Source organism: Poecilia reticulata, linkage group LG8, assembly GCF_000633615.1.
Source record: "Poecilia reticulata strain Guanapo linkage group LG8, Guppy_female_1.0+MT, whole genome shotgun sequence".
Classification (NCBI taxonomy): Eukaryota; Metazoa; Chordata; class Actinopteri; order Cyprinodontiformes; family Poeciliidae; genus Poecilia; species Poecilia reticulata.
In genome coordinates, this window is record NC_024338.1 from 22,422,233 (window position 1) to 22,435,316 (window position 13,084).

Below are 13,084 nucleotides of genomic sequence, written 5' to 3' on the forward strand. Positions count from 1 at the left end.
GCAAACGGGATCATCTCCTGCCCCAACAGTCAGAGAGCCACAGTGAATTACAAAGTCACTCCTACAGCTACACTAAAACCACAAACAAGTTTTAAATAATTATAACARGTCAACACAAATCAGTGGAAGACTAAAATGTAGCTTTTTAAAAATTACTATTTTAAGATGCTTTCTTTTGTTTCTGCTGTTTCGTGATAATTCCTAATAATTATATAATTATCCCTAATAATTTTGCGATCAATACCGTTTTATTGTTTTTCTGAGCAGAGTGACAGTCCAAACCTCATGGTAGAAAATGGTTTCAATTTTTCAAAAATTCACTTATCGATACTTRCAATAAAGTGTGACGTAAAACCACTTTTACTAACAATGACTACCTGCATCAGGTGCTGGAAGGCTTTACTCAAGAGAGACACTGAATTAAAAAGTACAGTAGCTGTACAATTTCTTACATTCGGTCTCAAAATCCTGTTAATCAAAGCTCTTACAATCTTCATCATCATAATMATTACTGTCAAGCATCCYTGCCCTCTTCAGAAACTGTAATCAGAACAGCAGCAGCTGTAATTAATTGTAGCAATAAAATCCTTATCTACCATAATTAAAGAACAGTGTAAAAWATGCAGCTGTCAGAGGTYACTACAATACTCACTTTAAAATAGATGCAACTCCGCAGCATACGAGTGTGTTGTTTCAAAAACGTCCAGCCTGAGACACTCACAWCTCCCAGTTTGGCAGGCGTAGTTTAAAAGTTTTAGCAAACTGTGACTGATACACAGTTTGCAGTTAAATTAAAAGTGAACTTGTCAAAGCTTTCTTTCCATAATGGTTTTCTTCTTGCCACTCTTCCATAAACACCAGTTTTGTGAAGTGCACAAGCATCAGTATAGCTGTGGATCTCTGCAGTTCCTCCAGAGAAACCATCTGTAACCATCGTCAAGCGTGGCATATATGATTTTATCCCTGCTGTTTACTTTTGTCTGCATTTGTTCRCTAATTTTCTCTAACAAACTTCTGGACTKATACTGAGATTAAATTACATACAAGGCGACTGATTAGGCRTCTTCTGAAGGCATCCTGTTGTCCTAAAGTTTGCTTTATATTTGTACAAAATCTTATTCCAATTTACATTGTTACTTTGTATTGGTCTGAAACATAAAATCCAGGTGAAGTATATTTTGGTTTTAATGCTGCTAAAGTGGGAGGGCTCAAGGGCTGCAAATGCTTTATTATTAGCTTTACGTGAAAATCCATATGCTCTTACCCTGATCTTTTCATTAATCATTCTGTCCTCTGCGTCCTCGTCAAATTCCTTCTGAGGGTAAACATCAATCCCGTTGGCTCGCAGCTCTTCCCTGATCTGATGAGAGCAAAACATACACACAAAATAAACCTCAACCTGCTACAGTTTTCATTTATTCCTACATAGATATGCAACACACGCACTTAAATCRGATCAGATTAGTAGCAAATTAAATCTCATTTATCAATTATCATCTTTCATTTACAAAAAAATAACATTAGATATTTAKAAATAAAACATAATCATGCCTGATCCTTCCAAAAAAAAAAAAAARAWTMARACTAAACTTTTAATTTTTTGAAAAAATWAAAAAAGATACCTTCTTTTTGAAGAAGTCTCTCTCTTCCAGCGTGAGAGTATCTGCCTTAGCAATGACCGGGACGATGTTGACCACCTTGCTGAGACGCCTCATGAACTCCACGTCAAGAGGTCGCAGACTGAGGGGGGTGAAAATGACAGAGCAAAATTAGGTGAAAGGACAATGAATCATCTCAAAATTGCAATACTCGRTTTGAGCAGCAGAGGGCAGAGTTTCCCAACTATTCTCCCAGATCAACTCATTACACGTCCATCTGATCTACTGGAGGCTTCACGTCATTAAACAGCCAGAATCTCAGAGTTTGTGGAAGCTTCTACATATTTTTAGATTCTGTCCAGCTAGTCGTGCACTGAAGCAAAAGCACACAACAAATGACACAAATGCAAAAACCGATTGCTTGCACCTCAAAACACACACCCTCTGTGTTACTGTTGTTCTGCCTATGTTGGTCTTTTTGAGACGAGCTCTGAGCAGCTGCTGCTCCCACTAAGTGACATCTGAATTGGATCAACATGAAACACTGCCGGCTCGACTCGGGGAGACCATTTCACACCCGTGTCCTGACTGAGTAAAGACAGACCAAGACACAAAAATAACAGAGCTGAGGTGCRGCGCTTGGACAGAACTCTTATCAACCGAGTCTCCATAGAGGACTCGGCAGTTGCAAAATGTTTCCCCGAGATACTCGGCTTCGGTTTCAGAGAATGAAAGGAAATGTGTGCTGAACGTCTCGATGGGCACATGAGAATATGAGAAACCTCCTGCTAATTCCTCCTGTGAGTAAAACCCAGTCCCCTGAGCTCCAGGAACTACAGACTGAGCCAAGTGAGTAGATTAGCCTGTTCAATAAGAGCCAGATGTTTGCATTTGTAAGAAATCCAGGGAGAAACTTGGTAAATTGGCAAGAGCAGCCTGTGTTTGCAGTGCAGTGGAATGGTGTTCTGGGATATGTTGGTTCTGAAGTGAAATGACAAGACTGTGTGCGTGTGTGTTGAAGTTGGAGAGTAACAAAGCACAGCCTCACATTTTCCACCTGAGAATAAACAAAAGGTCTGGATGAACACATGCAGAACCAGCWGCAGTTTGTGGCAAAGTCAGTCCAGATTAAAAACGGTTCAAACTTTCTGTGGGGATGCTTGCAGGAAAACATGCTTTTTACAAAAATATATTTTTTTTTATTCATGTCTACTCCTGTAAATTTGCTTTCATTCAGACATTTGAGCTGTTTTTTTATGATTATTCTAGTTTAACAGTGAATGTATTTGTACAGGAGCAATACTTTGTCATCMAAAAACAATTTTACTTGCATTTATTCTTCAACATAATATCATTTTTTGTATACCTCAAAAAAACATGTGTACATGTGTGTAATACGCTGCCTTCAGGAAAACAAAAACATGAAAATACCTCCATGTTCATATATTTACAGTTTAAAAAAATCCTGACAATCAAATATGATGAAGTWAAGATGGAAGTAAACAAAAGCGGACCACGCAGTTCAGCTGCAAGGTTCTAAAAACCTGGTTTGTGTTTTGTATAAATTGAGACTATTTTAGTGTTTTTTTCCAGTCTAAATCTGATTCATTTAGCTTACAACATAATTCATTGTCATCGCRTGATAAATGATARTATTCACAAACCCCAAGCCAAACATTGACAAAATGGTTGTAATAATGTTACTAATAATACCACACCATGAAAGTTTTAAGTCTGYAAAAGTCAYTTCTAGTGTGGGTTAAAAACAACAGTGATTATAGTCAAAGTTATTGATTTCTTTGACAAATGGCAGTAGTATTAAATACATGTACTAATTTTATTTGAAGTCATTACCAGTGACCAGTYGGGGGGATGAAGTATATGCAGCAGTGGATTCTGGAGTCTGGAATCCTTTTCTTCCTGTTGATGTTGATTTCCTCCTGCAGGTACGCTTCATACTGGTCATTAATAAACTTCATGATGGGCTGCCAGCTACGTTGATGGCAAGAAGGGCRAATCCATTAAAGGAAAAAAATRTAAAATAGAACAGTGTTTTGTTTAACCTTGGTTTAACTCTTAATGAAATTATGCCGTACCAGTTTTCATTGTTAATCTGGTCTCCAAATCCYGGTGTGTCGATGACGGTGAGCTTCATTCTCACTCCTTTCTCCTCGATGTCTGCACAAAGAGAAGCAATGCCAATAAATGCCAGCAGCACAAGATGATTCGGATCACTAGAGGTTTGCTTCCTTTTTAGGATTTAGCAGCTGTGGGGGATTACGTGTCATAAAACAGCAGGAAAAGATGTAAACTGAAAACTAAGAAAGGCCATACCGTGACTGATGGACTTAATTTCAATAGTTTTTGGGATCTTCTCCTGGCCGGTGCCCAGTACAGACTTCCTGCTGACTTTAGATTTGAACAAGGTGTTCATCAGAGTCGACTTCCCAAGGCCGCTCTGCCCTGTAAAATGAGAACAATGCTGTTACAAATCTGCACGTAATTAAAATACAACTAATTTAAAACTCTTATTACATGTAAGTTTCAGATCTAATGRCTCTGAAGTGGAAAGAAGCAGTGTCTACCTGCATCTATGTTATCGAAACTAACATTGCAATTTACTTTCCCCATGTTGCTACATGAACCAAAAAGGTTCTACATGTGAGCAGAAAAAAAACACAAACAGACCAGAAAGAGGGGGAAGTGACCATTTGAGAAGTAATSCTTCACAGTTTGAATTTAGGTTAAGTCAACAAGAACCGCCTTGATTTATGGAGATCACTTCTAAAACACACTCACCTAGGCAGGCAGACAGCAGGGCATAATTCAAGCAATAGTTTAAAAATCCCAACAGCTGGAACCTATAGAGGAAGGCGCATTCATGCCAACAATGTTCACACTGAAACTATGAAGTGGAACTACATCGAACACAAGGAAAGACTGTTTCCACCTGCAGAGGTTTTATCTGTTTTCAGAACTGGAGGCTTACAAAAAATATTTGTACCTCTTGCACTTCTTCATAAATACTAACATTGAGTTATTTTTGTAAGTTTGAGTGCATAACTGAAATGGAAAATAAATAATGCAGTAGCATTACCTTGAATTCAAAAGGTCTGAGTCAGTGTTTTCAAAAAGAACCACATTTCATTTCCATATCAGCAGAAGTCGCTAAACTCAAGTTCATACACCTAGAAACAGATTTTATCTTATTCTTTTTTGCAGAGCAGCTCAAACTTAGACAGACAGAAAGCATCTTTATAACCAGAGGTTTTCAAATCTCCACACATATTCTTAATTGGATATAGCTCTTGACTTTGACTGGGCCATTCTGGCATTTAAATCTCCACTGCATCTCTTGATGCATGTTTAGTGTCGCTGCCCTACTACTTCATAACAGGATTTCTTTCAGGAGTTACCTGCATTTACAATCTACCCATCAACTCTGACCAGCTTCTCCACCTATCCTGAAGTATCCCCACAGCATCATCCTGCCACCACTGTATTTTCAGAGTGATGTATTAGTTTTCCACCTTACCGTTCTGTATGAAGACAACCATGTTCAATGTGAAGACAACCATGTTCAATGTTCTTCATTCTTCAAGAGGATTAAGCTTTTAAAAGCCCCGGAGGTACGTTCAACGGGTCAAAAATATACCAGTACTTAGTGGTATTTCTTTTGATTATGTTATTTTCTTTAATGGATAAAGAAATGAGTAAGTAGACGTAGTTAATAAAAAGGAAMTGCATCTGTTCTAATTGGGTTACTTTAATCATTTCCTGCTTTTGTAATTTTGAAAGCACAACCTGAAACGCTCTGATGAGTARCAGATGGTATTTTATCTCCAATTTATAGTAGCAAAAGAAAGCATGGAAATAAGGGTTCTTTCATTTTACTCAAGACTTYTTCCCTTTCTTTCTTTTTTAACATGCCAGACACAAAAGGTGTCACGGCATCATCCTCAGGAGACGYCCTTTGGAAGTGAAGAGAGTTTTATGATGGCCTGGTTACAGCTGAGCAGTGTGTAATTAAAGGTGTGTGATCACAGGACTCAAAGGCAGTGTGTTGGGCCTCCAACAGAGAGGGATGCTTGTTAAAATCAGTTTGACGCCTCTGCTTTCAGTCAAGGCTGATTAAAGAGACAAAAGTCAAGTCAGTGCAGGAKGAAACAAAAATRCGAGGATTTTTATGAGAAATGTGCATTTGGATGTGAATAGAAGAGGCYGAGACAGAAGTTTGAATAGAAAAAAGACATTTACATTTTAGTTTTGGGTTTAACATTATGTAGGAGGTTGCAAGAAGTAAGGCGAGTACAGACTAGATGTGTTTTTTAGTGTGGAAAGAATCACAACCTACCTACAACCATGATGTTGAGCTCAAAGCCCTGCTTCATGGCTTTTCTCCTCATCTGCTCCAGAATGGCATCAATCCCCACATAGCTGAAGTCCACCATGGCTCCACCGGCCTTCTCCCCGTATAGACTGCCCACTGCTGGGGGTACCATGGCGTCAGGCGCCACCGCCTCAGACATGGCACTGCTGCTGTTGCTGAGGAACACCTCTGGTCCTGCGTCGACACAGAGAGAAGGAGAGGCAAGGTTGTACGGTTACTGTTGATGTAAAAAGCACAGAGGAACTAAGCATTTGATGGGAAGGAAAAGGGGTCAAATAAATGTCATCAGCAACGCAGGGAATGTGCAAAAGCGGTACTGGAAGCAAGATAAGGTAGTGGAGAGGAGATCTGCACAGCTGAGTTTCTTTAACAAAATGTCCTCGCAGCAAGAATGGAAAGAACTTAAAGAATTTAAGGCAACAATAAACAACTCTACATTAAAATAAAAACAAAGCCAAACAGGTTTGAAGGTTTAAAGCTTTACCAACATATGAAGCACGTATAATGTTTAGAGCACATTAGTCATTTTTGTTTTATCTACAATCTAGAAAAGCACCAGCTGCTCGGCAGATGATCGGCTAATTAAGTTCAGAATTGCATCATAGCGAAACAGCTGGTCCCTTCACATAAACAGCAGGTCAGAGTTTTGAAAAAATACAAAAATACAACCAGACACAGAAACTGCCATCGATGCAGGTAGTGAAGGGAGAATGTTTTTAACGAAAGAGAAATKTAAGTGCTGAAACAACATTAAATATTTTATTAAATATTTCACTGTTTGTTTTTTTTTTTACAAAAATCAACAGGGTTCTATAACATGCATCTGTGCTCCACCAGCAGATAGTGACAATGTAGCTAATTGGTAAAGATTCTCCCAAAAACAACTTGACYTCTTATTTTCTGTGACTCGGTTATTTACAGTTACAGCTTACATTTGAAGTTTAATGGAAACGAAGCCAGAGCAAAGGAAAACAGATGTGGAAAACCAATAAAAATACTTAGTTGTGGTTGCTCGCACAAAACGTTAGAGAGGGCATGTACAAAGTGGGTCAATAAGTAATCATTTTTAGCAATCTCCAGATACTCACTCCACATTTACACACCACAAACAGTTTATAAAAGTCGAATGTGCTTGCTTCCCCCGTCTAAAACATAGATGTTAGCTCAACTAGTGTGTGAGCTCTTTGCCTCTAGAGGTCAGGGTGAGGACAAGCTTGTTTGTCTAATRTGTTTCAGTCTTGCTCTGATGGATTGGTGACCTGTCCAGGCTGTGCCTCGTCTCGCTTATAGGCGCTGGAGACGGGCACCAATCTTTCCTTTCTTATCCTTTAAGTGTGTGGATAGGTACTAGAGCTGACCGCTTTGTGAAAATCAGAAAAAAATACAGTGAGTCTCCCCAAGATGGTTTCCYGAACATAAGAAAAGACACAAAWTCTTTGGCAAATTAATTTATTTTAGGGGTTCAGTCTGAATTACATCAATAGGTGTGAAATAACTTAATGAAGTGAAGAACAATAAGACTTTAGGTATCGTAAAAGTCTGCAAAGTGTTTCCACGTAAGACTATCCATATTTAATGAGACTTTCAATAGAAGCAAAAGTGATTATCTGAGAGATTTTGCCATTCCCACACCAGCCCTGTTACAACATAGTGAATTTTAAACAGATGTAGCCTTCATCCCAGCAGGCGGACTTTACTCAAAGAGAACCTATTAGAAAATAGTTTATCTAGTTTTAAAGTACTTCAGATTTGGCAGGAAGTCACTGCAACAGCCCGTTTTAATCATTAGATTTCCTCGTGTGGATTAATAAGTTATATATTCAACGTTAAGCCCGTCTTCCAAAGCCTGAGCATGCAGAACCTGAATGCGCCTTYAACAATGTAACCTGTCAGTATGGATTTAAACTGCTGGGTTTGTATCTATGGCTTTTAGGTGCTGCAACCCTTTATAAGGCCTCCTGTATCCTCGGTATCAGTCCTTTAATGTGAGACTGAAAAAGAAGCTGAAATATGATCTGCTCCCAGCTGGMCTGCCTCACACAGACACATCTACAGAGTGCATGCTTGGCTTTGTGCATCGAAACCAAGTCCTTGCCTCAAACCTTTCTTGTTTGATTATATGGGTGATGGGTAGGCATGTACGTGGACATTCACAAAACRGAGTCCAGCAAACAATTCTGCTGCTTCGACATAAAACCCCCCAGACATTTCACTCAAATCACTTAAACTGCCATGGACCACTCCTGGTGGAAACACGTCAAATTGGCCTTGAAGTGATTAATGGAAGAAGAAAAAAAACGGCAAAGAATAACACAGCAGTGGAAACTCTAAACTTCAGTCTCACTTTTATTGTAACTCATTGTGTAAATCCACATGTCATAAAGACCCACCTATGGAAGCAGCTCTCCTGACCTCCTTCACCACTTCCCCTTCCTGTTCCAGGCAGTCATTCAGCAACTTGCTGCATCTCAGTGCCCTCCACCTTCCCCATGCACCGCCCTGAAGTTCTACACAGACCTCCGCTTTGCTTCTGTCCTTTTCCTCCCTTCGGTCAATTCCTTTATTTCTTTAGGCATGCATACACCAGTATGGGACGTGCATGAACAAAAATTAGAATAAAAACTTTAATATTTACTAAACGCCTTTTCAGCCGGAAATATRTTAATCATCAGTTGTTCAGCCAGCTGTCTGGAAGTGCACAGCAACATATGAGGGAGGGGTTGCTTTATTCTATTTAGCTGGTCTTTACAGTCTGGCATCTTCCTAGGGATGTCATTAAATGTTTAAACTGTACCTTTTCAAAAATGTTGGTCTACCTTCACACTGAAAAGACACTGAAAAGTTAGACAAGTTTGGGTCTAAATTAAAGTTTTATTTCTCTTTGCTAAGGAACGCTTTAGCAGGCTGTGATATCTTTCTGTATTTAGCTAAACACTTTTGTTGGGTGATGAAACATTGGACGTAATGAACCACTGATCTACAGCCCTATGACTATACAATACTGCTACAGTGACAAAATAAGCAAACTAATCTTTTTGGGTGAGTACAAAACCCTTTCACGCCAAGAAAAGGGACAACRAATAAAGGCGACAGAAGGAGTAGAGGGAGTCGACTTAACRGGTTTTCCAGATTGAAGCAGTAAAGCTTCCCAAAGCTTTGTTCCTTGTCCTCAATGACTCTGAACTCCTTACTTTTCCAAGCTCTGTAAACTACTCTGCAAGCATGCAACACAGAAAAGGACCACCAAATCCAGGATCGTGGGAAACTTGACAAGAATAAATCACTTTCCTTACAGGTAGTAAACTGCTGTCTGCTTTAGTAAACATTCAACCCCAGAAGGGAGAGATGTTGATACAAGAATGTCGAGCTGTCGGTGAAACACACTCTTTCAGAGTTGTTCRTTTAAAAGTTATTCAAACTATCATAGTGAAAGACCTTATAGTTACAACTGGATATAGTGTCGACACTATTAATCAAATGGAGTTATTCAGGATCTTTAGAGGTACTGCAGATCGTAGATGGTTCTTAGCCAATATAAAGAGTCGTCTGGAGACAAGAAGTCGGACCAGGAATCTATAAATGAGAAACATTTGACCTGCAGTTTTCAAATGTCTCAGACTGGTGGGTCAGCAGCTGTTGGGTATAAACAAAACCCAAACCTTAAGACACTGACGGAGCAGCAGAAAATTGCGGATATTAAGTCAAACAATTTAGAGGAAAAAAAAAGAGCAGGATTATGTTTTAACACAAAATACGTTTGGAGTTGGCTACAAGTAGAGCAGCAGGAAAATATCAGGGGACATATTTTCACCAAAGTGTGTCAGAAGCTCAAAAATCTATGAACACACCACATCAAACTCTTCAAGGAGCTAACGAGTTATTATCGAGGCGAGAAGACTCAAAACCTTCCAGTTTCAGTGGGAAATGTTTTAAAAAATGAAATCAGTGAAAGCATAGAAATCTAACTACTTAAATAGAAACCTTTTTTGATTGGCTTGACACGTCTACTATTTATTCAAGCTGCAAAAGAGCAAAACGTTGGGCAGATAACAGCAAGACGGAAAGGAGCATAGAAAAGCTATTTTTCCCCATTTCAGCTGTACTGAACATGGTGGATTTGGAAATGTTAGCATTTCAGAAATAAAGTTGAGGTAAGAATCTAAAGTTTCTATAAAAAAGCTTTACAAAATAATTTGTTCAGTAAAATATTTTTCTCAAACAAAAACACTGACAATTAACAAGTAACATCTGGCAGATTTTTACCAGATGTACAKTTTTCTGAACAAGACGGGAAAAGTTGGATGTCCTTTGTCCTGCATATCAATTACAGTGAACCGAAAAAGTGATCAAACTTGTGGATCAGGTTTGTGTATTTCAAGACTAATAGAAAAWTTTTTATCTAAACACAACCTACACACTGTGATGAAGCAGCTCATCTTTTTTTCCAGGAGCTAATCAGCAGCAGGGTCTAATAATACAAATCTTGATTACCAAATTAGTTGGAGATTTTGAATGTTTTAGGTTAGATAAATCATACCAGTAGGTCTTAATCATTCAWCTTTGATGATCATCAGATCTACTCCAACACGTTTTCTCTTGTTTCAGGTTCAATAATGTCATCTCAGATAAACTGTTTATTTGAAATGTGCAGGAGAGGAAAATTAATCTCAGCAACTGGAAAGCCCAAAAGAACCTACTGGACTTTCTGCATTGCCGTTTTCTATTAGAGTCACAAAAGATCATTTTTTTCCTTCTTCCAGCAGTATCGGATTTCTTTGCTTTTTGCAAATACAGCCAGCGGTCTGCAATACCACAAAGCGTTTTTTCTTTTTTTTTTTTTGGAGAAGAGGGAAACAAAAGCAGGGAGGGGAAAACATGAAGTAAGAAGTACGGGGAGAAGGGTGAGATAAAGTTAAGAAGCAAAAAGGAAGTAGACGTTAAGGTCCTGGGAAGGGGGGTGAGCTAGAAAAAAGATAAAGGTCAGAGAAAGGAGGACGACACAGGAAAGTATTTAGAATAGAGGAGGGGGAAGGAAAAAGGAAAGACTGTGAGGACGGTTATGTTGTTGATTTATTCCACTTTTGGGCCYGAGGCATTCCTCACTAACTAACTACAGACCTCCAAACCGGGATGCAACTACATTTTAAACAGACCGAACAAACATCTCTGTTCGCTGCACAATCCTCTTAAACGTTACAGAAACCCCRAACAAGCACGCAGAAAACTGACTCTTCATTGTAAGTATAGAGGCGCTGCGGCCAAGACCACTGAGCCATGCTACAGCTGTTCAGAGTGTTGATCTTGACAGCATAGCAAACAGGTCAGAGGTCATGTCCCAGTTTAAGTTGGAAAAGATCTCCTCTGAGGTTATCCCTCTACATGACTACCAGTGGTTCTGACCCACGGTACAAACTGAGTCACAAGAGAGGAATCCAGTGTAACAAACGGACTGGAAACTTGGAACGCRGAGCGTTTTTGTAAATCACTGGATCCCTAAAACTCTCATCCCATAAAGTGTCTGCTTTGTTTGGAAACTTTTACAACAGCAGGATACAATTTGTGGGCCTCTCAGATTTTATTTAGTACGACATAATGGATTTTAGAGTTTTATTTAAAGAACAAAGCGGACATTTCTTAGAGAGGATGGGTCAGAAAAAATGCCTGCCTTGAAAAAGTGTCCTCCATTCTTTGAATGTTTCCATGTTTTGACCCAGTAAAACCACAAACTCCAATGTGTTTTACTGGGATTTTATGAGAGACTAACACAAAGTGTATAATTTTGAAGTGGAAGTGAGGTGATGGTTTTAAAAGGTTTTACAACAAAATATGCAGGATTTGTGGGATTTAGCTGACAAGTCCTGTCACAGATTCTCTGAGCTTTGGAGATTTTCAACTCCTGCAGGGTTACTGTGGTCTTCTTAGCTGCTTCCTTCTCAATTGATGAACTGACCGAGGTTCAGTAAGACGTTCCAAACTGCAGATTTGCCTTTTAGTCTTAACCTGCTTCAAGCTTCTCAGCAATTTCATCCTTGATCTGTTTGAGGCATCTATAAGATGCACATTTTTCACTATTGTTCTCTAATAAAGCCTCTGAGGCTTTCACAGATTATCAGTGTTTATACTGAGATAAAATTATAGATAGGTGGAGTTTTAATTAGGTCACTTCTGAATTAAATTTCTCATTTTTGATTTATTTATATATACACACACAAGATACAATAAGATAATATTGTATCTCATTCCAATATTTAAGCAATTGGAATAAGATACAAAACATTTCAGATTTTTATTTGTAAATTTTTWAAAATAAAACCATGAATTATTTTCCTTGCATTTCACAATTGTGTCAAAACATAGATGTGACAAAACGCATATCTACACAGCGCTGATATGTTTTCAGCTATAAACTATTGCCAATATCATTCTTATGCATACCAAAGCAAACACGCCATCTTTAAACAAATGACATACAGAAGTATCATGTTCTACTTATTTTGTGTAAGCGACACYGTTTTTTTCAAATCTAAGTGAATAAATCATCTTTAAGTGCTTATATGGAGCTCGAACTCAAGAAATCCACTAAAAGCTTTTTTATGCGACTCATTTAAAACCATCTGCTTATTTTGAGCTATATCTTACATTCTCTGACAAGACAAAGGAGGTCTGTGTCTGAATCTCATCTCAGCATTGCTGGATTTGGTTTCATAAAGATCCAAATGCTAAGTTCTTGAGACGGTTGTGGGCTGCTGTAAATTATCCTCGGAGAGATAAAATCTAAAACGTTCTCCAGTTCCAGACTTTTCCAGCACTTCTCATAAGAAGAGAAGATGCTGTAATCCCAGCAGATGAACTCCAGCACTGATTAGTTTTATACCCCAAACCACATGGGGTTATGGCTGACAAACATGCATGCTTAAACAAACACGTTCCGCCCTGGACAGTTTATACTCTAATAAAAGGAGGAAATTGGTGGAGTGGCAGTGCAAACAGGGTCTGTTGTGTTATTAAAGTTCCCAGAGTCATCATTCAGCTCAATGAAGAAATGCACACTTTGCCCTGTAGGGTCTAAACTGGACATCATGTCATCATATAATAC

At 38.7% G+C, this 13,084-nt stretch overlaps 1 protein-coding gene across 1 annotated transcript in view; it reads right to left on the reverse strand.

Moving 5' to 3' along the window:
- The window catches only part of LOC103469330 (septin-9-like), a 54,763-nt gene that overhangs the window by 3,556 nt on the left and 38,123 nt on the right, over positions 1–13,084 (reverse strand). Inside the window, exons 2-8 of the mRNA XM_017306136.1 lie at positions 5,953–6,162; positions 3,933–4,061; positions 3,695–3,776; positions 3,453–3,590; positions 1,623–1,740; positions 1,265–1,360; positions 7–17 (exon numbers count right to left, since the gene is read on the reverse strand). Of these exons, the coding sequence (XP_017161625.1) occupies positions 7–17; positions 1,265–1,360; positions 1,623–1,740; positions 3,453–3,590; positions 3,695–3,776; positions 3,933–4,061; positions 5,953–6,127 (749 nt within the window). The 5' untranslated portion in view covers positions 6,128–6,162. The remainder of the gene's footprint in view (positions 1–6; positions 18–1,264; positions 1,361–1,622; positions 1,741–3,452; positions 3,591–3,694; positions 3,777–3,932; positions 4,062–5,952; positions 6,163–13,084) is intronic.